Source organism: Triticum aestivum, chromosome 7A, assembly GCF_018294505.1.
Source record: "Triticum aestivum cultivar Chinese Spring chromosome 7A, IWGSC CS RefSeq v2.1, whole genome shotgun sequence".
In the NCBI taxonomy this organism is placed as follows: Eukaryota; Viridiplantae; Streptophyta; class Magnoliopsida; order Poales; family Poaceae; genus Triticum; species Triticum aestivum.
The window spans coordinates 374207987-374233896 of NC_057812.1; the positions used below are offsets into that span (position 1 = coordinate 374207987).

At 47.2% G+C, this 25910-nt stretch overlaps 1 protein-coding gene across 7 annotated transcripts; it reads left to right on the forward strand.

Moving 5' to 3' along the window:
- Positions 1-985: 985 nt before the first annotated feature.
- LOC123154987 (uncharacterized) lies at positions 986-6963 on the forward strand. Of its 7 annotated transcripts, none has more exons than XM_044573569.1 (9): positions 986-1480; positions 3076-3188; positions 3280-4108; positions 4169-4204; positions 4321-4419; positions 4501-4568; positions 4645-5161; positions 5605-5881; positions 5959-6963. In XM_044573569.1, the coding sequence occupies exons 7-9, from the start codon at positions 5018-5020 to the stop codon at positions 6612-6614; spliced, it is 1077 nt and encodes a 358-aa protein (XP_044429504.1). In that variant the 5' UTR covers positions 986-1480; positions 3076-3188; positions 3280-4108; positions 4169-4204; positions 4321-4419; positions 4501-4568; positions 4645-5017; the 3' UTR covers positions 6615-6963. The 7 variants fall into 7 exon arrangements, with proteins under 7 accessions (XP_044429504.1, XP_044429506.1, XP_044429503.1 ...); XM_044573571.1 differs by having other exon boundaries at positions 3076-3127; XM_044573568.1 differs by having other exon boundaries at positions 3076-3127; positions 3283-4108.
- Positions 6964-25910: the final 18947 nt, after the last annotated feature.

Genomic DNA, 25910 nt, shown 5'->3' on the forward strand with positions numbered 1-25910 from the left:
AAACACGGAACAACAGAATTGCTATATTTGCAAGTAATAATGTGCTTACTATTAAGCACCTTTAACAACTGACGTATCTTGACTTGATTGTGTCTCTTGGGAATGAACCAATAGTCGAGCTTTCTTTTGTTGATTGGCTTCACGATGCTTTTTAAGTAGCTCATCTTTTTTCTCTGCATCCATCTGTGCATATAGTTCCCTAGCACATTGCCGCTTGCGCTCTTTCGCATCTATAGGTTCCCCTACATTATTAATATCAATGACACCTAAAAAATAGAATAATAATTTAGTTATTTCTTGTGCATCATATTGTACAATTACACATCATTAGATCATTAAATATTACTTTGGTTCATAGAGTTCAACATGTCTTTGAAGGGAGTATGATCACTCGATCGCGTCGGAGACTTCATCTGCAAGGAAGATAGTATATAAAAAAGTTTCTGTTACATGGCCACCGTGGTAAGATTGTTATTGTAGAGTCCACGCTTATTCTACCTCACTCCAATTCATATTCGACTTATGCACTCCTATTTATTATACCACGAATTAAAATCACTAATGATGATAACTTAAAATTTATTCATGCAAGTATGCTAGTTGTCCAATGTCTACAGTGAAATTCAGTTGACATTACCTCAAGAGCATAAATTATAATTTGTTGATGCAAATTAAAATGATACATATTTTATATCCATAAAATTAATAGCACGTCGTACCACAAATATCTTGCATTCTCTCGAGTCACAACATTTCATCAGACTATTTTTTAGGACCGTTTACCATACATTAGATATTATCCACATGAGAAAATATAAGAAATGGAGGCATCGTTGTACAAGAGAAAAACACAGCGTAGTAAAACATTTAGCCCACCCAGGACAACTAATCTGGTCAACGGCCTATTACATCAAGTGCCACCATCCATCCATTCTAAATAGGCCCAACTTGGGCCTGCCAGCACCGTTGTGCCACTATGCGCACCGTCCGATCCTCTGGACGACACATATCAACAACACGATCGCAAAATCATCACCGGTGGAAACCCTACCGAAAATATCCTCCAATTTTTGCCGTCATTCGCGGAAAGGAAGGAGATAGCGGCTGCGTCGGTGCCGAATTCCTTGCCTGCGTGGCCGCGCCCACAATTCGGGATGCTCGAGGGCGATGTCGTGTCCGGCGTCGATCTACCCCGCTATGCTCGTTGAGTATGTGGTGCCGCTGTCCTTGAAGGCATACGTCCTAGCCATGGTGATGGGGGCTGCATGGGCCGTTGCCATTGATGGCAGGCGCTGTGGCCGGGAAACGGCGGCTGCGCGTGCTACGGTGACGGTGGGTCGGGAGACGGCCTCCGCGCTGAAGACGGAGGCTGAGCGGTTTCTATGTGCTGGAGTTTGCTCCGGCGGCATGGAGAGGAGCTGCAGCCGGCGCATCGCAAAGGGATGGAGGCCCCCTTCATCCAGTCACCGATTATATGTGGGTACGTGTATTTCTGCAACCTCATGTATTAGTCTGAAGCATACTATTCTATTATGCTCGAAGCCCAAATAGTAAATAGGATGTGCTTTGCATAGAGTCGATGCTCACAAACATGGGGCTAATTATACATGGTAAACATGAATAAACCATAGGTCTTACCGAACCAAATTAGATAGGAGTCTGCGTGCGTTTATCTTAGCCGTGTGGCACCCGGGTTGATAGTCGAGCTGATTGAATTGGAGGCGGGGAAAGATCAGCAGGAAACCAATGCCACGAAGAGTGCGTGAGGTTTGTATGCCAAGTTATCCAACATTGTGTGTGTGGAATCAAACTTATATGCAACCATGGATAGGAAAGTGATCCTGTATTAATTAATTAGAGTTAATGCGCATTATTACACTAGGAATTAGTGGGGAAACAAAAAAAATGGAAAGAACATATATATGGCAGTTGATCCCGGACAGAATCTCATATGTCATTGATTTTTTTCATCCAGCTGGATTTATAATGATGACATACGTATAAAAATAGATCCTTGTGAAGCTGTTTTAGAGGCGACGAACACTAAGTGGCTGTGCGAACATCATTATAGAGCATTGAAGTGAATTTTGCATCAGACTTGAACCCTCCTCATTCATTGAACATGAACATGGCTCATTCGTTGAACAATCAAGCTGGCCCGGTTCTGCAAGGACCCTAGAGCATCTCCTAGTGCTGCACGGCAGGCTGCCAGCTCGTAGGGCTGCTGGTTGTCTGGTTGGAAGACAAGCTGGCTCATGTATGTCGTTTTCCAGTACCCTACAAAATAGGTTTAATAAAACAACATACAATACATATTTTTATATAAGATGGTCATGTTAAACATTCTTCAATTACACAAGCACTCATGTTGTGCTCTGTTGACCTCAAGCATTGTGGCACCTAAAGTCCAGAGCCCCTGCTTTGCTAGTCCCCACCGCATCAAGTGGCGTGACACATGCTGGTCCCAGACATGTAGGTAGATAAACTCCCTCCTGGTTGAGCAATAAAATGTTAGCCCACTGCCAATAAAATGTACTCCCTTCATTAGGACCACATGTCGGTATGGCGTGGTACGGTCGTCTGACCTGTGTAACATTATTTTGCTGACATGCATCACTATGCCAATGACATCTGGGAAAAAATGATGTGAATTTGTTAAGAAAGTCTGGCTCAACTACATGTCAGCAAAATTCATTGTGAAATGATACAATGCACCTGCAAGCATCCTGTTTCTGAGGCCATATACATCTATAAAATCAATGAATCGTGGCGGCAATGAAGGGGTGTTAATGCTAGCCCTGGCAAGAAGTATTTCAGTGCACGAGTGGAGGACGATGTAAAAGTCACATGGAACCGGCAATGCAACTAGCATATGCATAGCTGCTGGTTCAAACCCAACTTTTTGAATAAGTATACAGAGCCGACACGTAGGTTGTCGCTGAAGCGATATGCGATTGGTTGAAATGGATCAAATGCAATTGCATCCATTTTGACCCCCTGGAAATTTATTGCATACATGAGCAGCATGTTGAATATATTATCAGCAGATCACTTAATAGCATATCATTTTTGAAGACTTACAGTTTGGTCGATGAGGATGGCGTGAAAGATGGCTGCTCCACTCCGGGTATGTTTGATACGAGCATACAAAACCTTTGCCGTTGCGTCCCAACCTCTACTGTATATATGTAGGTTTTCTATTTCGCTGAACCTTACATGTCTGCAATTGGTTGACAAAGAGCACAATTCTGTATATTTATTTATGCAAATAACTAAAAGCAGGAATGGATAAAATGTTGCCTGTCGATCGGCGGTGGAGGGCCAATGGGAGTGGGAACGAAGTTCACAGGCGGTGGTGCCATGACCCTCTTCGAGCCAGGACGGCCCATCCTGGGTCCCATCGCCATGAGCGCCAAGACTCTATTCCTCTTCAACACGACTCATGGTTCAGAACGCAGAATGTTTTTTATAGCATGGTATATGGCGGGAAATAGAAGCACTGGAATTTTGTATTGGCATGGTATATAGACGTATATTGACTGATCTGACTATTTTCATTTTCATTGGCGTGAAGTAAATCATGGTGATAGAAAAAGGAAGTGATTGAAAGAAGGAAGGAGATTGATCACCGTTTGATTGAAAGAAGGGATGAGATTGATCACCGTCATGAATGAATTGATTGCCATGCATGAATTGATTGCGTTTGGATTGATTGTTGATTGATTGTGCTTGGTTGCCTTATGTGAATTATTTCTTTACCAAAGATAGAGTCGATTGAAGGGAGAAAAGAAAATCGGCAGAGGGAGAAAACCGATGGAGGGAGAAAAAAATCGCTGGAGGGGAGGGGGGATCATACGAAGGGGTTGGACGAAGAGGGGGAACGTAAGATGGGAAATGGAACCTTACATTTTTTTAGGTAGTAGAGATTTTATATCTTCTGTCAATCTTTTAACAGGGTGACGACCCATTATGAAAGAAGAAACCGTAGGAGAAATCGGCCAAGACCCCTCGACCAAAGACAAAGGTTGTTAAAAGACCTGCCAAGAAAAAGGCAGCTGAACCCATCGGGTTAAACCTTGATGACGACCTTGATGACCCGGACGCAGAGGTAGAACTTGACTCTCTTGGTTCGTTTTTCATGCACCTCATTGACAATGATCATTATCAGGATGACGTCCAAGGCAGCCAAGCTGATGACGCATAGGTAATTATCCTTTCCTCCGGTTCAGACCCTCTGCCAACGCAAAAAATCCGTCAAGTAGTCCGGAAAGTAAGATTTTCTCACCCCTAGCTCACTTGGATCCAAACTTTCTTTTGAAGAAGTAGCAACACGAAGCTCGCCGCACAACCCGGCACAGCGGTCAGGTAGTCACTTCGGCCGGTTTACCGAACACGCCGGTTCGGAAGCGTCGATCTGAGGTCTCAAACACTTCTGATACTTCTTATCCCAAGGCGGATTATTTCCGGCAGCCTCTTAATCCATTCGATTCTAATTATCAGGGAACGCCTCTTTCATCATCCGGCGAGTCAACAGCCACACAACTCCCCCCTCTTAAGACTGTCCCTGGGTAACCACTTTAAACTTAATCCTTTTGACGCTTTATATTTACGTATTATACTGACCTTTATATCTTTTTCTTTCAGAGCCAAGGCCAGACCCAGCAAGAAAGCTCGTGTAGATAAACCGTCCGACGACCATGTGGTTGTTGAACCGGAGAGAACTCCAGAACTGGAAAGAACCAATGTTGATGCCATAGTTGATGATCCACCCCCTCAAGACCATGATTTTGTTGAACCAGTAGAAGTTAACCCAACAGGTCATACTGATAAACCGGCAAGCCCGGTCCCAACTGATGATAGACCTTCAAGTCCATCTAAGGCTGCTGATGAATCGTCAACTCTAGTAAAGGCTGCTGGTGACAAGGAAGATGATGTTATAATTACTGGTGTTGGCCACACCATCCCTGGCAATCTTGTTGCATTATCAGAGCATAGTGCTAAGGAGGAACTCTCTGCTATGGGCAAAGGCAAGTGGAGCACAAACTTGTCAAGCTGCGCCCACCTCAACGCCCAAGAACTTCATTCTGGTTTCTTAAACCGTCTGTACACAAACCGTGACTACGAAGCCGGTTTAGTGAATCTGATGAAGGAGCGATATGAGGTAACTTCATAACTGTTTCTCTTTTTATGTCCAAGTTCTAGTACCAACTCCAGTAGCCCCCAAGGGCCAATTTATGATGCCAATCTAAACCGAGACTTTGCAATATCACAACTCTGCATGCTTATCTTCCAAGGGCTGGTTTATCTTTTAGGATGAACCAATACTTTTAACTTTGTAATCCTGAAACTTTCGTTAGTGTAGTCCCCAAGGGACGGTTTATCTTTCCAAGCTGAACTGGGACTTTAACCAGTGTTACTTTGAGCAAACATACATTAGCCCCCAAGTGTCAAGAATAATACTTGTATTGTGCTTGGGACTTGTTAAAAAATTTCTGATAATCAAGCAAATAGGCATTAGCCCCCAAGTGCCGAGTGTATAACTTGTTATGTGCTTGGGACTTTCTAAATTTCACTGCCACCTCATAATATGTCTTTCTCTTATAGGCTGAGCTGAGCAAAAAGGAAGCCCAAACCGCTGACCTTCAACAAAATATCAAAACCCAGCAAGCAGAGACCTCCAAAGCCAAAGAAGAATTGACCAGTGCGTTAGCAGCTATGGAGAAGCTGAAGGAAACTTTGAAGAAGGAACAGGCAGACTGGGGCATAGAGAAAGCCGCTTTACAAAAGAGAGCCGAAGACGCAGAGGCAACCCTTAAACCGGTGGTCGAAGAGCTGACCAGTTTAAAGCGGCAGATCAATGCCATGACCTCTGCTGTTTTTGGTAAGTACCTCACCTGAAGCTTTTCAATATACATTATCTCATCGGTTGCTGGTTTACTGATGTTTGCAATGACACAGGAACTCGCATTACCCATCTAGTCTTTGACATGCGGATGAAGCTGAAGGCTGCCTATACACTGATTGAGCAGTTATATTCCGGAGCTCAACAGGCCATTTGCACCGCTACGCATAATAAACCGCCTCCAACCTTACTAAAAGAGACCATTGAGAAGCTGTCTATGCTGCCCGCCCGGTTGGATGAACTAAAAAGATCAGCAGCCAGGTCAGGTGCGCTGACCGCACTAATCCGGGCGAAGGCATGGATACCAGATCTTGAACCGTCAGATATAGGCAGCGGCTACCCTGGCGTGAAGGAGGACGGCTCAGAATTTAACAATGACGATCTTCGAAGGTTGACAAGGGAAGTGCGCCCCATAGCGAGCAAATTGGCTGATGAAACAGATCTCTCTCATTATCAGCCGGTTTATGATTCTGATCAGGAAAGATATCCTGCGCCAACACATGATGTAGAAGATCTTGTTCCGACAATCCGTAAGCACACCTATGCCCCTGATGTTGACCCCTCAAACCTTATAAGTGATGAAACTGTATTTCAAGCCTTAACTGGAATCGATTGGGAAACCATTGACTTCCAGCCACTGGGTAGAGAGGAGGAAGATGCACCAGCGCAGGACGATCCACAACCGTCAACTCAGCCTGGTGACGAGTCATGATCCGGAGGCCGGTTTAGCGTTCGGCGCACTACCACCTTTGCCGAAATAATTATTCTTTTGGGCATTAAAACACTTCGTAATAGGCTAGTTGAAAACACTTGGTCTGCTATGCCATCGTGCATACTTATTTTTCTTGATACCGTGAATCCACCATGCTTTAGGAGATATTATGTTTCATAACCCGTAGTGGTGTTTATTCAAATTATTCCCGCATACAATAAGTTTGAAAGTGTCCTAGCGGTTTACCGCTGGACATGTCATGATGCCCAAATATATAGCCGGGGTTTATAACCAAGGCTGTACTTTGAAAATAATCAAAGATGAAAGAAGTAATACCTGTGATATTGAATCACTCTGTTGGTTGACCAACTTTTGTATAGTTAGGGCTATAACCCCAATCCTGAGTATTGATAACTCCTTCCATGTTTTGCCGGTTTATGATAAAACCATACCGGGCTATGATAAACACCGTGTATATAATGTTGGTGACTTATAGTCAAAACCAGACCGGGTCAATAAAACATCGGATTATAACTGATCATGTACTTACAACTTATTGTTGAAAGCCAACCCGGGTCAACAAACGCCGGTTTATCATAAAACATTATAAATCTCACCAGAGGAGAAACAACTTATCAAATTAAAACACAAAGAAAACATGCAAGGCTTTTCATGTGCTGCCAGGCCCTAAATCGAGGCTTTTCATGGGCTGCCAGGCCCTAAATCGAGGCTTTTCATGGGCTGCCAGGCTACTGAGTTAAACCATTTTCAAAGCCTTTTAAGATGGACCTCAATCATTGACCAATCGTCGTTTTAACTTTGACAAGTTCATGGTCTATGAGATTGACTTGTCAAACGTTGGGGAGTCATACCAGGTTTACCTGGACGGAGTGGCTTACTTAAAAAAGGAAGGATAACCCGGGGTTTTAGGTGAATACACGTGGCTTCCAAGCCTGGCTTGATAGCCTATTTCAAGGGTGCAAGCTTTTTTGTTCTTTGAGAAGCAAAGAACCCCCAAGCAACATGTGAGCTGTGCTCGGTGGGTGCCTATGTTTGAGCTGTGCTGTTGCAACACTCTCTTTGGCCCCACATAATGTTGGGGATATTAATATTAAATATAAACCGACCATGAGGGGTCGGGTTATGCCCATCAGAAGTTAGTCATGTTCAAAGCCCATAAAGGCAAGGCATATGGAGCTTTACAGAGGAGATCTACATGAAGGCCCAGGGCCCAAAAGCGGATTAGGGCCCGTAGATATAAACCGCCATATGATATGTAACTTATGTTGTAAGGCAAGGAAAGGTAGAAACCGAGCCGGACACGAGTATGAGCCGGCCTCGGGATTCTGTAAACCTCCGGGCGTCAACCTGTGTATATAAAGGGACGACCCGACGACGGTTTAGGGACAGAAAACAATAACTCGAGATCCAGGCAAAGCGGATTCGGTCCCTGGTCATCGAAACCCTAGCAATTCCATCATAACTGGACGTAGGCTTTTACCTTCATCGTAAGGGGCCGAACCAGTATAATTCCTTGCGTCCCTTGTCCGCTTTAACCACTTTAAGCTAACCTGTCGCGATGGCTCCACGACTAAGTCCTTTCACGAGGACATCTGTCGTGACAAAACCATGATAGTTGGGGCCCACCTTGGGGCTATCGCACGATGGTTTTGAGTTCTTGAAGGGCAGCTTCGAAGGACTCAAGGGATACGCTGTGGGCCGGATGACCAAGAGTCGTGGCGGCAAGCTCTACATCGACAACGCAGGTTGGGGCCCCGAGGCCGACTCGATCGAGTACGGGCACCGGGTCCCCTTTGGCAGAATACACGTCTTCATTGGCAAGATCGGCGAACATGTCCCTGAGCCGGACATCTGCACCGACATCATCGAGATGGCTCAGCGTGCAAGACTTGCCCGCGTTCAGCCTGCCGTGAAGTGTGCCTTCATGGGAGTCATCCACGGAGTGGAGTCTAAGGATAGATCGGCATCTGGTGGCGAAACCATCGTCTACTCTGATGACGAGTCTTCAACTGGAGAGACCGAGTCACTATATCAGCCGCATGATGGTTGGATTATTGGTGGTTCCGATGGTGATAGTATTCCGGACTTCCTTGAACCGCCGAGCCGAGTTGCAATTTTCATGGCCGGTACACAATCGGTGCAACATTCTTCTACCGCCACAGCAGTGATCTCCGGTTCAGCAGCGGCAACACCGGCCGATGTAGGGGGCTCTGCATCACCGCCGGCTTAGGCTTTGTCCAATTTGTTCGACACCCTGGCAACGTTGATAGCAGCGGAGGTTGACGCGGCAAACCAGGATCAGCATAACACGGAAATTGCAAAGGTGAAGGATCAGATAGCTCAAGCTAAGGCAGATCTGGCAGTGGAGAATACCAAGATGGCCGCTGAGCGGGCCGGATTAGAGGCACAGGCCTATCGGCTTATACTGGATTACAGTGCATCAGATGATGTCATGAGAAGAAGGTACCGGTCTCACCTGCCGCCAGTTTACGAGGGAAGAAACCTCTTTAACACACCAGGAGCAGGCACCAGCAACCAGCCAGTGGTAAACCGGGCGGAGGCACCTGGAACAGGGGCGCCAGTTCAGCCACGCGCGATGGATCCGCCTTGTCAGAACGATGTCCCATCACAGCACGTCCCAACACCTCCGGGTCATTACTCTAACCCGTTGGATAACATCGTTGCCGCCGCTTCACGATTGGTAGCTCTCTCGATTGATGGCGAGTCTCCGGTAGTAGTTGAAACACGACGGGCTAGGGAGCTCCTTCAGACATCTTTGACTCAGCAGCAGGCTTATTCACACAGTCGTGAGAGGATTCATACCACCCCCCGCCCAAGTCGGAGCTACATCAGGCATATTGATGAACCGGCTGTATCAAGCAGTGCGAGAAACCGTAACCTGCCGCGAGGTCATAACCCGACGGGCGGCGGTGCTAATGCCCAAGATGTGGTGGATCACAGTAGAGCGCATCGAAGCCGAGTTAGCAGCGTAGTACGCGGCCCGTTAGCTTACTCCGATTCGTCCAACTACTTTGGTGGAGCCAGGCGTGATTTTTAGTTCTTTGGGGGTGCCGTGTCTTTCCCCGGCCATACGTAATGTGCGGTTACCCAAGGACTTCAAGGGTCCTTGTAAGGTGCCCAATTACACTGCCGATTTACCCCCTGAGTCATGGATTGAGAGTTATGAGATGGCGATGGAGATGCTGGATGTGGATGATGCGGCATGTGCTAAGTACTTCACTATGATGCTAGAAGGGACGACTCGTACTAGGTTAAAAAGCTTACCAGCTAACTCCATTGGATCATGGGCCGAGTTAAAAAGTCGGTTTATCCAGAATTTCAAAGCCACGTGCAAACAACCCATGTCCATCGTGGACTTAGCCGCCTATGTTCAAGAGGAGGGGGAGTCCACAACCCATTGGGTAAAGCGAGTCTCAGCTATTCTGCATTCATCAGACCGCATCAATGCTGACATGGTCGTCTTAACATTGGAAGGAAATTGCCGGTTTATGCCCTTGAGACTAAAGTTGGGAAGGCTCAAGCATCACTGCAATGACATGGCCACGCTTATGGCAGCTCTGGTTAAGTATGCCGATTCAGACAGTACCAAGAACCCTGAGTCTGAAGATGAAAAGACGGGGAAGGGAAAGAAAAACGGCAGTGCCAAGGGGCAGCAGCATAACCTGGCGGGTCATGGGAACAACGGTAAGCGCAAGGCAAATAACAGCTTGGATTTTGTGGCTAACACCAACACCCAGGATAATGGTCAACGCCGTAAGGGTAAACCGCCCCAGCAGGGTCATGGGAGTTTAAAAAATCAAGTTCTTTCCAGTACGACCAGGGACCGCACGGCGGTTCAGGAGGCAGTTCTCATGGGCCGGGTTACGACGGAGGCAACTTCGGTTCAGGATTTCAAGGCAATCAAACCGGACATGGCAATCAAGGCAATCAGGGTAACCAGGGCGGTTATAATAATCAGGGAGGTCAGCAGCAGCAACAATCGGGTTATCAGAGTAATCCGAAGCAGTTGAATAGTGGGCAGTATCATGTCTTTACCACTAGCTTATGTAAGCGCGATCAGAAGCTACATAAGAGGGCAGTAAATTCCGTTGAACCAGCGGTGCCTCGTTATCTGCGCTAGTCTGAATAGCCCATTCTATGGAGTCGAGAGGATCATTCACCCCGGGTTGATAATCCGGGTCATCTGGCCTTAGTGGTGGCACCTCAGGTTGGGGGGGGGGTACAAGTTCACCAAAGTACTCATGGACGGAGGGAGCAGTATCAATATCCTTTATTATGAAACCTTCCATCACATGGGGTTGACAGATAAGAATCTTAAACCGTCAAACACCGTTTTCATGGTGTGGTGCCTAGTAAATCGGTGTATCCAGTTGGTAAGATAGCTCTGGAGGTCGCTTTTGGAGATGATCATGACTCAAGATCAGAAACATTGACTTTTGAAGTGGTAAAAATCAAGAGCCCATATCATGCCCTGTTTGAACGACCGGCTTATGCTAAGTTCATGACAAGGCCCTATTATGTTTATTTGCAGCTTAAGATGCCGGGTCATAAGGGGACCACCACAGTGCATGGGAGCCGAAAGATTGCTTTGGAATGTGAAGAAGGTGATGCGGCCCATGCTGAGTCGGTTTGTGCAACAGAGGAGTTGAAGTTTTACAAAGACAATGTTGATCCGATGGATATGACCTCTCTGAAAAAACCAACTACAGAGCATGATCCGGCTTTGAAGTTTAAATTGGCCGAGGAGACTAAGTTGGTCGACTTTGTTCCCGGTGATTCATCCAGGCAATTCAGCATCAGCGCTAACCTAGATCCAAAATGGGAAAGCGCGCTCATCGAGTTCATCCGTGAGAACTGGGACATCTTTGCATGGAAACCTTCTAACATGCTAGGTGTACCGAGGGAACTCGCTGAGCACACTCTTAATATAGATCCCAAGTTTAAACCGGTCAAGCAGTTTCTCCGCCGCTTCAATGAAGAAAGGCGCAAGGCTATTCGAGAGGAAGTAGCCCGGCTCTTGGCAGCAGGGTTTATTGTGGAGGTCTTTCACCCTGAGTGGCTAGCTAATTCGGTGCTGGTACTTAAGAAGAATGACACTTGGCGTATGTGTGTGGACTACACAGATCTGAACAAGGCATGTCCAGCTGACCCCTTTGCTCTCCCTCGTATTGATCAAATTATTGATGCTACGACGGGTTGTGACCGTTTGTGTTTTCTGGACGCTTATTCCGGCTATCATCAAATCAAAATGGCAGTTAAGGACCAGGAGAAGACAGCTTTCATAACTCCCTTTGGAGCCTTCTGCTATGTATCTATGCCTTTTGGGCTCAAGAGTGCCCAGGCGACTTATCAACGCTGTGTACAGAATTGTCTTCATAATCAGATTGGGCGCATTGTTCATGCTTATGTGGATGATATTGTGGTGAAGTCCAAAAAGGAGGAAACATTGATAGGTGACTTGAAGGAGACTTTTGATAACCTCCGGGTTTATAAGATAATGCTTAATCCGGCCAAATGTGTCCTTGGTGTACCGGCAGACAATCTTTTGGGCTTTCTGGTGTCTAACAGGGGCATTGAGGCTAATCCAGAGAAGATCAAAACTATTACGTCTCTGGGTAAACCAGCGTGTATTAATGATGTGCAGCAGCTGGCGGGTTGTATTGCAGCATTGAGCCGGTTTATCAGCCGTTTGGGATAAAAGTCAATCCATCTGTATCAGATGATGAAGAAGACATACCATTTTGTCTGGAGTGATGCTGCCAATGAAGCCTTTGAGAATTTAAAGCGGAAATTAGCTGAACCGCATATCCTTGCCGCTCCTGTTGATAAAGAGCCCTTGTAGCTATATGTGGCTGCTAATGCCCGGGCTGTTAGTGTAGCTATTGTGGTGGAGTGCAAAGAGGCCAGCAAGGAGTATCCGGTTCAATGGCCGGTTTACTACATCAGCGAGGTGCTTATTGAGTCCAAGCAGAGGTACCCACATTGGCAGAAGTTGGTGTATGGGGTTTTCATGGCAAGTCGAAAGCTCATGCATTATTTTTAGGGTCATCCTATCAGAGTGGTCAGTTCTGCCCCCTTGGGGGATATAATCCAAAACAGAGAAGCAACTGGCTGGATTGCCAAATGGGCTATTGAGCTTGGACCTCACGGGTTAAAATATACGCCTCACACAACAATCAAATCCCAAGCACTTGTGGACTTCACCAATGATTGGACAGAGTTGCAGGCACCAGAGGAAAAGCTAGATAACACTTATTGGACTATTCATTTTGATGGACCCAGATAATTGGAAGGCTCGGGGGCTGGAGTCATATTAACTGGTAAAGGCAGAGCCAGTCAGTAAGTGTGATGCGTCCATGGCGGTTTAATTCATTAAAAAGGTGATTTTCCGCTTTGGTTTTTCACACAACATCATAACTGATAATGGTACTAATCTATCCAAGGCTGGTATGGAAGAATTTTGTCAACGTGAGCACATCCGGCTTGACGTATCCTCACTGGCTCACCCCCAATCTAATGGTCAAGCAAAGCGAGCCAATCAAGAGATTTTGAGAGGCATCAAACCCCGGCTTATGGTTCCTTTAAAATGGACGCCAGGCTATTGGGTGGAGGAGTTACTTTCCGTGTTATGGAGTATCAACACCACACTGAACATATCTACGGGTTACACGCCCTTCTTCATGGTTTACGGAGCAGAGGCGGTTCTCCCTAGTGACATCCGTCATGACTCGCCCCGTGTGGCGGCTTACGTTGAAGCTGATAATGAGAAAGCACGTCAGGACTCACTGGACCTGTTAGATGAGGAGCGCGATCTCGCAGCAGCATGTTCGACGATTTATCAACAAGATCTGCGACGTTATCACAGCCGTCGGGTTAAGACCATAACTTTTCAAGAAGGTGATTTGGTGCTCCGGCTCATCCAGGATCAGACTGATATGCACAAGTTATCCGCACCTTGGGAAGGGCCTTTTGTGGTCAGCAAAAATTTGCACAATGGATCATACTACCTTATCGATGTTCGAGAGCACATAGACTCACGTAAATCGGAGGAGGAGACCCAACAGCCGTGGAATATAGCTCATCTTCGGCCCTACTATACTTGAGCCACATGCTCTTCTTATGTACATAATTATGACAATGTATATATTATGATCAATATAATAAACCGGAGCCTCAGCTAAAGCGGGGTCTCTGTCATTTTTTACATCATGTGTGCTTACATGGGGGTTTCTGTTTATAAAGCGGAGTTCTATTGATCCGGCTTATAAAGCCACGCATGTCAAATAAAATCACTAGGGGGCTTGGTCGTATTTGAACCATAGCTACACCTCTTGATCGGGTTAAAGCCAAAAGGGAAATCACTTGGGGGCTATGTTCGAACCATAGTCACACCTCTTGATAGGCATAAGGGCACCAGTGAAATCACTTGGGGGCTTGGTCGTATCCGAACCATAGCTACACCTCTTGATAGGCATATGGCCACCAAGGAAATCACTTGGGGGCTTGGTCGTATTCGAACCATAGCTACACCTCTTGATCGGCGCAATGCCACAATTATGACTACTTAGGGGGCTCTGGTCATATCCGAACCATAGCTTAAACCCTCTTGATCATACACATACATCATCATATATTGCGTCATACCTTGCATCATCATTACATCATCATAGCATGTATCATATAGGCACAAATATACCGGTTTATATGGCAGGAATTGGTTTTCAAACCAGGTTATATTATTCAAATCTTTAAATAGCCAACATGGCTAGATTTTTATTATGGTTATCAATAACCGGTATTATGATTGAGATTTTCATAGTCGCTTCAGCACAATGGACATAATTTATTCTACAATGGAAGGAATAGTCCCGAGTCGCTGCAGGCTTACGACCCGACACTTGGGGGCTACATTATTCAAGTTGGGATTACATCAAATACACAAGTCTCATGTCGCTGCAAGCATGCACCATGACACTTGGGGGCTAATGCAAAGTCATTGTTTGCTCACCTTATTGAAGACCCGACTCATCACATCGTAATGAGCCGTCCCTTGGCGGCTACCAATTGCTCCTGTCAACAATTCAAGGTACAAAGCTTTTAATCCATTATATTGAAGGGTCCACTGCTCAGTTGGTAAAGCACAATGCTCTTAACCTTGTGGACGTGGGTTCAAGCTCCATGATGGGGTTACATCATATGATGTTATTTTCATTGAAGTATATATCAAGTCCCAACTCAATATTATCTTACTGAACCGGTCCTTGGGGGATACACGTTACTGTTCAAAGTTTACATGATTATATTTACAAAGTCCCTGCTCATTATTGCATAATGACCCGTCCCTTGGGGGCTACAATGGTTGAAGTTTTTTGAGCATCAGGCAATTACAAGTCCGAGGTTGCTGCAAGCATGACAACACGACACTTGGGGTCTACATAATATGGAGTATTCAATTGTTATTAGTGACTGAGATGAACAACATGGATTTCTTCAAAGTGGAAGTATTTATATTGAAGCAAGTCTTAAGTTATCACTTTGTTCTGCTCAAGACTTGGGGGGCTACAGGTAATATGGATATAAGATCAATTACATGACCCGGTGTCAACAACAATTATGACCCGACATCGTCTGTTTTATAACCTAGCAATTTTGATAATAATAAACCGACAAGTTTTACATACTCAAGCCGACTGAAAGTCAGATGAGTATTTCAAGACCAATATTTTTTAATCCGGCGCTTTGGAAGCCGGTTCAAGTGGATTATTTCTTACAATATTTCTCTACAAGAAACCAATGTCAGCAAATTGACTCTGAAGCTGGCTTATTGACCCAGATTTCTCAAGAAAAGTATCTGGATTTTTTGCATTCACAAAGTTTGAATGTATCTACTAAAGGAGATTTGCTATGAGTTCATGGGCATGTATCAAGAAGGAAATGACAAGGACTTAAAGATGATCAGGTGCCGGTTTACAAGAATTTTTAACCCAGAGTACGACTCGTCAAGGTTGTTCTTGTGTTTGTTTTACAGGATCACTTTAACATGGATAAATCCAAATTAAACTGGGGGCTAATGTCGGGGATATACTCCACAGTATGACCCAGCCAGAAATATGACCCGGCCGGACTTGGCGATTTACTTGAGACCCGGTTGACACTTGGTGATTCACTGGCGACCCGCCCTGACCAAACGGTTTACAAGCAACCTGCCTGAACATTACGACTCACTGGTAAACCGGCAGGCGGGACATACAGATGACTAGGCCCAAGGCCCAGAAGGCCAGTTTATGTTAATGGTGGGCCGGTTTAAGAGGAAAGACGTGAAGAATATTTTACCTTACAAGGAGTTAAGACCCGAACTTGTATCCGCTTTGTATTAGAAGGTAGACTAGTCCTAATCCTAATAGGACTCCACATGTAACCCGCCCCTTCAACATATATAAGGAGGGGCAGGGCTCCCCAAAGAGGGACAAGCAAGAAGAAAGTAATAGCTAAGGCTAGACACAACTACAGGAGAGCCGGTTTATGGGGCGACTCCCTCATGAGCATAATGAGACCTAGCCACAAACAACATGTAGAGCTATTCCAGATGATGTTTCCCGGGGCCCGAAGCTCTCTAAATCCTTGTCTTGTGTGATGATCTGCCTTGCGTCTCTCATCCCGATCAACCCCTCTCAAGCTATCACATAGATGTGCTGGCCTCATGAATAAGTCCTCACACTAGGACATCTGCCGTGACAATTCCACGACAGTACCTGACCGTTGAAATCTATCATTGGCTTCCCGCCGAGGGGCAGGTTATTCCCACCCCCAGATCCAGTGAGAGGGTCGTATTCATGCCCACTTCCTCCGCGGGTTGGGGTTTTCACTTAACCCCTTCGTTCGAGGGCTCATTTTCTATTACGGGCTAGACTTTCGTGATTTGGCCCCGGACTCTATTCTTCTCATCTCGGCGTTCATCATCACGTGCGAAGCCTTCCTCCGAACTCCTTCGCACTTCAACTTGTGCCTCAAGACCTTCGATGTGAAGCCGCAAGTGGTAGAGGGGGAGCAGGCCGAGTGCGGCGGTGCTATGGTGATCAAGCTTGCTAGCGCCATTTGGTTGAAAGGATCCTTCGCCAAATCTTCCGATCTATGGCAGCAGGGGTTGTTCTATATCACCGAGCCCCGCGGCTCCAAGTGGGTAACTGCGCCCGCATTCCGATCCAGCCCCCCAATTCAGCTTGCATCGTGGATTAACAAGGGGCTGGATTGGGGATCAACGAATGATGTGCGAACTCTGCAAAGTCGCATCCGAAGCCTCATCGAGAGGGACATCGACATAGCCAACGTCGTTCAAGTGATGCTAGCTCGTCGGACCCTGCTGTGCCAACGACGGCCTCTCCGCCTGTGGGAGTTCAATCCAGAAGGGCCGCAGACTCTTCAACACTTCTTCGGCACAATGCACGAAGGAATGTGGAGATTATTCTTCGGGAAACGAAGGCAATGGCCGGACACCACCAAAGATGTCGGCCTAGACTGTAACCATCCGGATACCCCGGTAAGTACCCGTTTATCGAATACCTTATAGTCAGATACCCAGTGGCAAGATACCAACAGTATCATCCTTCTTCAGGGCTGGATAAAGAAGGTGGAAGGGATTAGGTGTCCGGCTCTCCTTCTCGAAGAATCAGCTACTCCTATGTTAACAAGGATGCTGGCCTCGGTGCCATACCAGGCACCAGCAGGGGAGGGCGAGAAGACCCAAGATGACCTTGGTTCCGGAGGTAAGTCAGACACTGAGTCCGGGGAAATTGACCTTTCCTCGCCCGAAGACGGAGGCGGAAAAGGACCCAGTATCCCTTCTCCAAACAGGAGGAAAAGGGCCGCCTTCGATGATTGGGAGGGGCGGTCTTCCAAGAAGGGCAAGATGCCACCGTCGATCGGCTTGGGTTTGGAAAGCGACGCCGTTGAGCAGCTCCAATAGGGGGACAAGCCCTCGGCCAAACCGTAAGAGAATCCTGAGTACTTTGATAGCGTCCCGCTCCGTTATTGTTACCGAAGATACGCGTAACGTATTTATGCATTTTTACAGGTCGACACCGAATTTTTTTGGGCGATCCTCTTCTTCGGGGAGTCTCCTCCCATAGATGATGGAGAGCGAGACGCCTCCTCCGACCTCCTCGCCCAATAAGGCGGATGACTCTGAAGTGTCATCACGGAGGGTCCCTTTAGACCACGGGACAAAAGAGGCAGTACCCAAAGGTGGACCTCCGACCATCCGAGATTCCGGGGCTGATGATAACAAAGGCCCCGGACTGTCTGGTTCACAGCTGATAGTGATTTTGGAGACGGGTGAGCAGATTCCTTCAAAGGATGATTGTGCTTTTGGAGCAGCTTCCGGAGACCCGGGGACTCCGCATATGTTGCGAGACATGTTGCGGAAAGCATCTGTCTCGGGGGAACAGCGTACCTTGATGGGTATAGAGATTGAAAATATTTCGTCCGCGAAGAGCGGATTAAATGAAGCCTTCACGAGCCTACTGAAGGGCTTCGAGGTTTGTGACATAATGTCTTCAACTATGTTTCATTTGCAAAGATGCGCCTATGTATAGGTAGTAGCCCCTGATACTTGGGTTGGCTTCTGCTGGGAAGCAAAACGGAGGATCAAAAAGGATCATTTTGAGGACTAACCTGATCAACTTTGAACACATGTTGCTTCCCCCTTGGCCGCTTCCCGGACTATGGAAATTGCTGATTTGCAGTGAAAGCTTGATGTGGCAGGGGATGATCTTGCTTTAATCAATATGCATCTTGACAAGTGGCAAGGTATGTATTCAGGGCAATCCTCATACATTTTTGTGGTATAAGCATGATTCTGAAATTTAGATGCTGGAATATGCATGGCTGCAGATGGTGCTGCCGCCGTTGAAGTTCTTCAAGCAGAGCAGGCCAAGGCTAAGGAGCAGGCCCGTCGTAGTAATGCTGCTGCCGAAAAGGCATCGGCTGAATTAAAAGCCGAACAAGCTGCACGGCGCAAAGATGAGGAGAAGATATCCACTATGACGCTTGAACTGGAGAATGCTACCGACCGATGTGAATTTCTGGAGAAGGAGAGTAAAGCCTTAACGGCTGATCTGGACAAGGCCTTACAAGAGGCTAGAGCAGCACGGTCGGAATCCAGAGCAGCCCGTGAGGTGGTTCGACAGTCGAGGGAGATTGCGGCTGGAAAGCCCTTTCTGCTGCAAACTAAGTTCGGTGACCCGAACTATGCCCAGCTTAACCAAGTATGGAGTTCTCCGGACGAGTTCTTGGACTTGCCGAAGAGTTTTGCCGATGCGGTGTAGTATTACCAAGCGCGAGATGGATATGCAATAGAGAAGCTTTTTTGGTCGCAGTTTGGTGCATCAAATCGCCCTTTGTTGCTCAATGAACAGATGTCCCAATGGGCCGAACTTCATAGGATATCCGGCGTTGCCATGAAGGATGTCGTAATCCGGTTGTGGCCAGCCGAGCCTATTCCGAATAGCTATTTTGGTGTGGTGCAGAGGCTTGTTTATGCGGTGCCGCGTATCGATGTTGTGAAGCGATCATCGTGCATTGAGGGTGCGCGGATGGCTTTTGCCCGAGTCAAAACATTCTGGGGGAAGATGAAGGCCATCGATGTTGCAACGAAGAGTCCACCCAAAGGCAAGGCAAGGACCGCCCAGAACCGGAGCATTATTTTGAAGACGTCCTAGAGGCCGCCCGCTTTGTAGAGGGCCAGTGCTCGAAAGACATAATGTTCGAATGAGGTGTATGAAAATTGTAAAAGACAATTTTATAGTTAATCTATTTATGTTTTGCTTGAAAGATTGAATTCCTCCTGTGTGGTCGTTTTTGATATAATCTGGAAGTTTTCCAGTCGTCGACTTCAGCCCCCTCGTAGGAAGTATGAGGGTGTTCAGAAAGGCATTTAATCACTCTTTATCCAACGTCTTGGTCCATGAAGAAGGTGATAATGCGACGAACCAGGCAATCGGACTATAGGGCATTAACGCTTTCACTTAGCCATAGGAGTTTTATTGTGGGGCTACGACATAGCCCCTGGTATGTATGCGGCGTATGGTGCCTTACATATTTGATTTGAAAAAGATCCCTCGTGTGACATGGAGAATCGCTAAAGATTCCAAGAAGTCATCAAGTGGTTGACCAGCTCAAGCTGCATCATGACAGTCAGTTTTCGGCTTTCTCTATTGAGGTGCTCGTCCGGTTTAGACCAGGGCACAATTGCAGTAGTTCTCCCTTTACTACCCAAGCCGATAGAGCGGAACGTAGGGTAGCAAGCACAGGAGCCGGGTAACCAAACTATTGACCTAAGACAATGATTCAGAGCTGATGCATATAAGGCCAAACTTGCGACGCCGAAGTATGCTATAGAGCTGTTCGGACTTTTACTGGCAACTCATTTGTTCCCACACCAAGCCCCTGGCAGGTTATGCCAAGGTATTTCTGTGAAATAACCGTACGAGCCATATTTGTTGGGGAAACAATGCTGATGATTAGTTCGGATATTGTTTAATGGGAACTGAGCGATATGCCAATGATTACTTATGATATATATATATATATATATTTGACATGCTCGGGGTTGGAGCCGGAGGAACAGGCATAGTACAGGCTCGAGAAATAGAGAGTGCGGTCTACAAAAAGTTATTTTGGATCTCCTATCGCATGTCGGCGCCGCCAGTCCTCGGTGGGGGGAATCCTTGATGGAAATAGCCCTTTAGGTGAGTGTACGGATCCGGACTCCGATAGAGCCAGTTTCCGATGTTTATCGTATTCGTCACCTGTTTTTTAAAGGATAGCGAAGGAAGAAATAAAAAGAAAATAAATAATAATAAAAAAGGTTACTAGAGAGCTTGCAGGCTTGTCCGTATTGTGCTTCCGCCAATGCCCATGGTATCTTGAGTGCGTAATGGTGTATGCGCGGTTCAAACTTTGTAAGTGTACGGAGTGGGTGGCGGAAGCCGGGTTGCTATTTCCGTTCTAGGAGTAGTTCATCCTTGGGTGGAGACTGCTTCTAACCCCTGGTGTTTCGTTGGTGAACCTTTCCGTCATCCCTGTCGCTTGGCGGCCTCCTCCCCCTGTGTTCGGCGTTGAGCTTGCCGGCCTGTTTAAAGACCCATCAGTTTCTGTTGGTATGATTAGCTGGTTTATCGGGGTGGCCATGAATCTGGCAGGGTCGGTCCAATATCCTGTCCAGGTTGGATGGTTCGTCTCGATTCGCCTTGAATGGCTTCTTCGGCTGACCGGGCTTGGGTTTGATGAATCTGGCGTTGACCGCTATGTCGCCTGATCTTTCGTTGTCATTGCGACTGTTGTTTTTGCTTCCTCGTGGCTTGCCGTTGCCGTCTCGGATTTCGGAGGTGCCCTGGTTGATGGCGCTATTGCTTCTATGAGTGAGCCAACTGTCTTCTCCTGCGCAAAAGCGGGTCATCAGAGCAGTGAGGGATGTCATGGATTTAGGTCCTTCTTGGCCGAGGTGGCGTGCAAGCCATTCGTCCCGGACGCTGTGTCTGAAAGCTGCAAGGGCTTCCGCGTCCGGACACTCGACGATTTGGTTCTTTTTGACTAAGAACCGAGTCCAGAGCTCCCTGGCTGATTCTCTGGGATGTTGGACAATGTGACCTAGGTCATCGGCATCCGGTGGCCAGACATGTGTTCCTCGGAAGTTATAGAGGAAGGCCTCTTCCAAGTCCTCCCAGCTGCCTATAGAATTTTCAGGCAGGCTATTTAACCGGTACCGAGCTGGCCCTTTTAGTTTTAGTGGGAGGTATTTAATGGCGTGGAGGTCGTCCCCACGGGCCATGTGGATGTGGAGGGTGAAATCTTCTATCCATACCGTGGGATCGGTTGTCCCGTCGTATGATTCAATATTGACAGGTTTGAATCCTTCGGGGAATTCATGATCCATTACTTCATCAGTGAAGCAAAGCGGGTGTGCGGCGCCTCTATGTTGGGCCACACTGCGACGTAACTCCGAAAGAGTCCCTTTGCAGTTTTCGGATCGGGCGTGGCGAGGTTTGACACGTCCGAACAGGTAGCCAACATCGCGTGTCGAAGCATGCTTTTGCAATCCGTAGATCGGTCTTGCATTTCCTGCTCTATTGTCCAAGTCCCTCTGCAGGTTGTCTGGGTAATCATGACCTGCATTGTTCTTTCCTTTATGGTGAGGTGGGGCTGTCCGGTGTTCGGCTTGAGTTGCCTCTTTATCCGGATAGAATTGTCGGCAACCCGCCGCATTGTGTGACGATGGTATGGGCTCCAACGCCCCGTCATCGGACTGGTATAGCAATATGTGCTTTGGGTAGCATTTGGCTAGGCCACTAAGGCCGTATTCTTCGGCGACCAAGACTTCGGTCCATCTGTCGTTGAGTAGCTCTTGGTTAGCTTGAAGCCGCTGTTGCTTCTTTTTCAGGCTCCTTGCAGTAGCTATCAGCCTGCACTTGAAGCGCTCCTACTCGAGGGGCTCTTCGGGTACGATGAAGTCTTCGTCGCCGAGGCTTACCTCATCTTCGGAGAGCGGAAGGTAGTTGTCGTCCTCCGAACCGTCGCTGGGCGGGGTCTGTTCATCGGGGCTGGCTTGCCCGTTTTCCTTTTCCTCCTGCTCGGATATTGCTCCCACAGGGTCTTCATTGCTTTCGGCGCCGTCCGGAGTACTATTTTTTCCTGCGCCATCGTTGGTGCGGCGTGACTTGGGGCGGCGTTTGGGGCGCCAGAACTTATACTATGTCTCGGGAGTTTTAATTGGATCTCCCTTGTCCTTGCCGCGAGGCTTTTTAAGTGTATCGATCATGTACACGTCATATGAAGGGGTCCCCCATGCCTGATGACTAGCGGGTCTTGGCCTTGCTCCTTATTGGCATTGCCGTCTATGCCGTCAATCTCTTCAGAGCCAGAAGCGGGCATGTCCGTTAAGTCCTCGACAATGGCTATGAAGTGGGTGGTGGGAAGCAAAATTTCCCATCATCGGCCTCTAGGTCGAACCGAACATAGTTTGGCTGTGAGTCCTTCTCCAAGGACAAGTTCTTTAAAGAGTTTAGCACATCACCCAAAGGTGAGTGCTGGAAGATGTCTGCGGCACAAAATTTGAAAATCCATAACCGATCCAGCTCGGTGTCCGCAGGCGTTCCCGGTCCGGAACTTATAGCCGGAGATGAGTCCGGAGTTCCATTGACGCAAATATTGCAGGGTGCCGAGCCCGTGTGCGGCTCCAACACCGCATACTCGGTGGCCTCGGATGGCACGATTTGCTCCGGTTCTAAGGCCGTTGCGGCAACAGGGACCATCTCCTGGATGTCATCCGATGACAGATTTAAGTCATGTTCATTGGGGCGAGGGGGAGCGATCGCTGCAGTCTCAAATCCATTGAAGATCAAGTCTCCATGGATATCCGTGACGTAGTTCAAGCTTCCAAATCTGACCTGGTGGCCAGGGGCGTAGCTATCGATCTGCTCCAGATGGCCAAGCGAGTTGGCCGCAGTACGAAGCCGCCGAACACGAAAATCTGTCCGGGGAGGAAGGTTTCTCCTTGGACAGCGTCACCATAGACATTTGAAGAGGCCATCAAACCTTTCGTTGACGGCACAGTGGCACTCTCAATGAAAGCACCAATGTCGGTGTCAAAACCGGCGGATCTTGGGTAGGGGGTCCCGAACTGTGCGTCTAGGATCGATGGTTACAGGAGACGGGGGACACAATGTTTACCCAGGTTCGGGCCCTCTCTATGGAGGTAATACCCTACTTCCGGCTTGATTGATCTTGATGAATATGAATATTACAAGAGTTGATCTACAACGAGATCATAATGGCTAAACCCTAGAAGCCTAGCTTGTATGACTATGGTAATAAGTATATCCTTTCTGGACTAACCCCTTCGGTTTATAGATACCGGGGGGATCTAGGGTTACATAGAGTCGGTTACATAAGAAGGAATCTTCATAGTCGGTCGCCAAGCTTGCCTTCCACGTCAAGGAGAGTCCAATCCGGACACATGTACAGTCTTCAGCCTTCATGTCTTCACATCCCATCAGTCCGACCCATGGATAACAGGCCGGACGCCCGAGGAGCCCTTAATCCAGGACTCCCTCACCCGTTACAAATTACCTTATCACAAAACTATCTGTTACCCATAATTTCAGTGCTTGTAGAGAATACCTTACTGAAAACTGCTTATCATTTCCTTCTGCTCCTCGTTGGGTTCGACACTCTTACTTATCGAAAGGACTATGATAGACCCCCTACACTTGTTGGTCATCAGACCTCTCCAAATTCTTTGCACCTATACTAGGTTCACAGGTACACATGTCCGCTGCTGAATCTCTAGGTTCTCGTCAACTTAACTCATTTGCAGCATTCCTTGAAGACAAATTGCATACCTCGTCAGAGAACTCAATTGTTCAAAATCCTTAGTTGAAGAAAATGGCTGATGGCAAAAGACCTCAGAAGGGAGGCAAGAGACCAGAAGTGAATACTGCTTTCGAGATCCCAGATGACATCTATGCAGGGTATTGCACGCTTGATGAAGCAATTCATGGCAAGGAGACGAAGAATGAGCGCAAAGTGCACATTTAGAGGATAGAGAGGAGATGGGCAGAGAGTGGAGGGAGTACAGATATGTGACTCCCAAGTACATGAAGAAATTCGTCGTACACCCTCCATGCCCAAGACCTCCATTGGCACTAGGCCAAGAAGCTGATCCCACTAGCATCAAGCGTGGTGAGGAATTTCTGAAATAATGGGCCAAGCAGCAAGCAAAGTTGGCCAAAATGGCCAAAGAAGCAGTGAAGAAATTAAATGAAGACTCTGCTTCTGCCGCCGTTGAGGCCTCTGCTAGCAAGCCCAAGAAGGCCATGCCAAAGAAGCTTGCTCACAAGCCAGGTTCCTCAGCTGCTATGCCCTCACAACCAAGCTCTTCTATGCCCTCATGGCCTGTTCCTCAAGCTACTGCTTCAAAAGTCCAGTCCCCACTCAAAATCCTCAGCAACTGCTACAAAGTCCTCGGCACCTGTGCACCTCGCCTCTTGCCAAAGGACCGCTGGGATATCAATTGCTTCAGGAGCATCTACAAGTTCTTCAGCTCCTTCGCAGTCCTCAACTGGCCCAACGTTACTGAAGAAAAAGGCCACTGTTGGACGAGGCACAAGACCAAGTCGTCATAAGAAGCAGGTCGCCTTCCAAGTACCATCTAGTGAAGACGAAGCTGATGATGAAGAATTGGTTGAAATCATTAGAGACAGACATCAAAGGGCCGCTAGAGCCAAAGGCAGTAATGTGCCACTTCTGCTGGATCCCAAGTTGATCCTCGATTTCGTTGATCTCTAGCACAAGGATCCTAACACTCCTATGCATGATTTCAATCTCACACCTGGCCAAAGTCATATGTTGATGACCTTTATTGGCGAAGAAAAATGGAAATTTGAGAAGGCCACGCAACTGAAGAAAGCTCAGTACAAAGAGGAGCGTTTTTTGAAGAAGAATATTGTCAAAATGACAACTGATGAACTTGTGACCATACAAACTGAGATCAAAGCACTTAGTGATGATTTTGACGCATACCGTGCAGATTGGATGGGAGCCAAAGTCAGATTTGTCAAAATGGCGAAGGGATTTACCTCAAATGTTGCAGCTTCATCGCAACATGAAATTCCTTAGGCTGAAGCATCTGCTCAGCCTACTGAAGAACATGCAAGCACAACTGATGACAATCAGGCTGTTGATGATTCTGAAAGTGCCAGGGCTGCTGAAGAAATTCCAGCCCACTGAAGAAACTGCCAGGGAAACCTCTAGTGTTGCACGTGAAGAACAAGCCATGCCAGTTCAAGCATCTGCTACTGCGCCTAAGGAAACTGAACATGCCAGGGAAACTGCATCAGTTGCGCCTGAAGAAATTGCACCAATTTCATCTGCTCCTTGTGCCAAGTCACCTCAGTTGACCAGTACCAACCTTCCTTCTGTATCAGAAGCGACAAAGACCAAGGCTGCAGAGAGAGCAGCAGTGAAGAAAAGGAAAGCATCTGCATCCTCAGAGTCTTCAGCTCCGAAGAAAGTGAAGACTTTGACGAGCTCTTATGCACACCAAATAGATGCAGTTCCAATATCAAGCATGCCATCAAAGGAGATTGCTCCCTTTGGTGAGGAATATGTGATTCCTAGTGAATCGGATGAAGAAAATCCTTTTGCTACTACGTCAGAGCAGTTGAATGAAGAAATTGAAGTGGATAACATCCCTTCAAC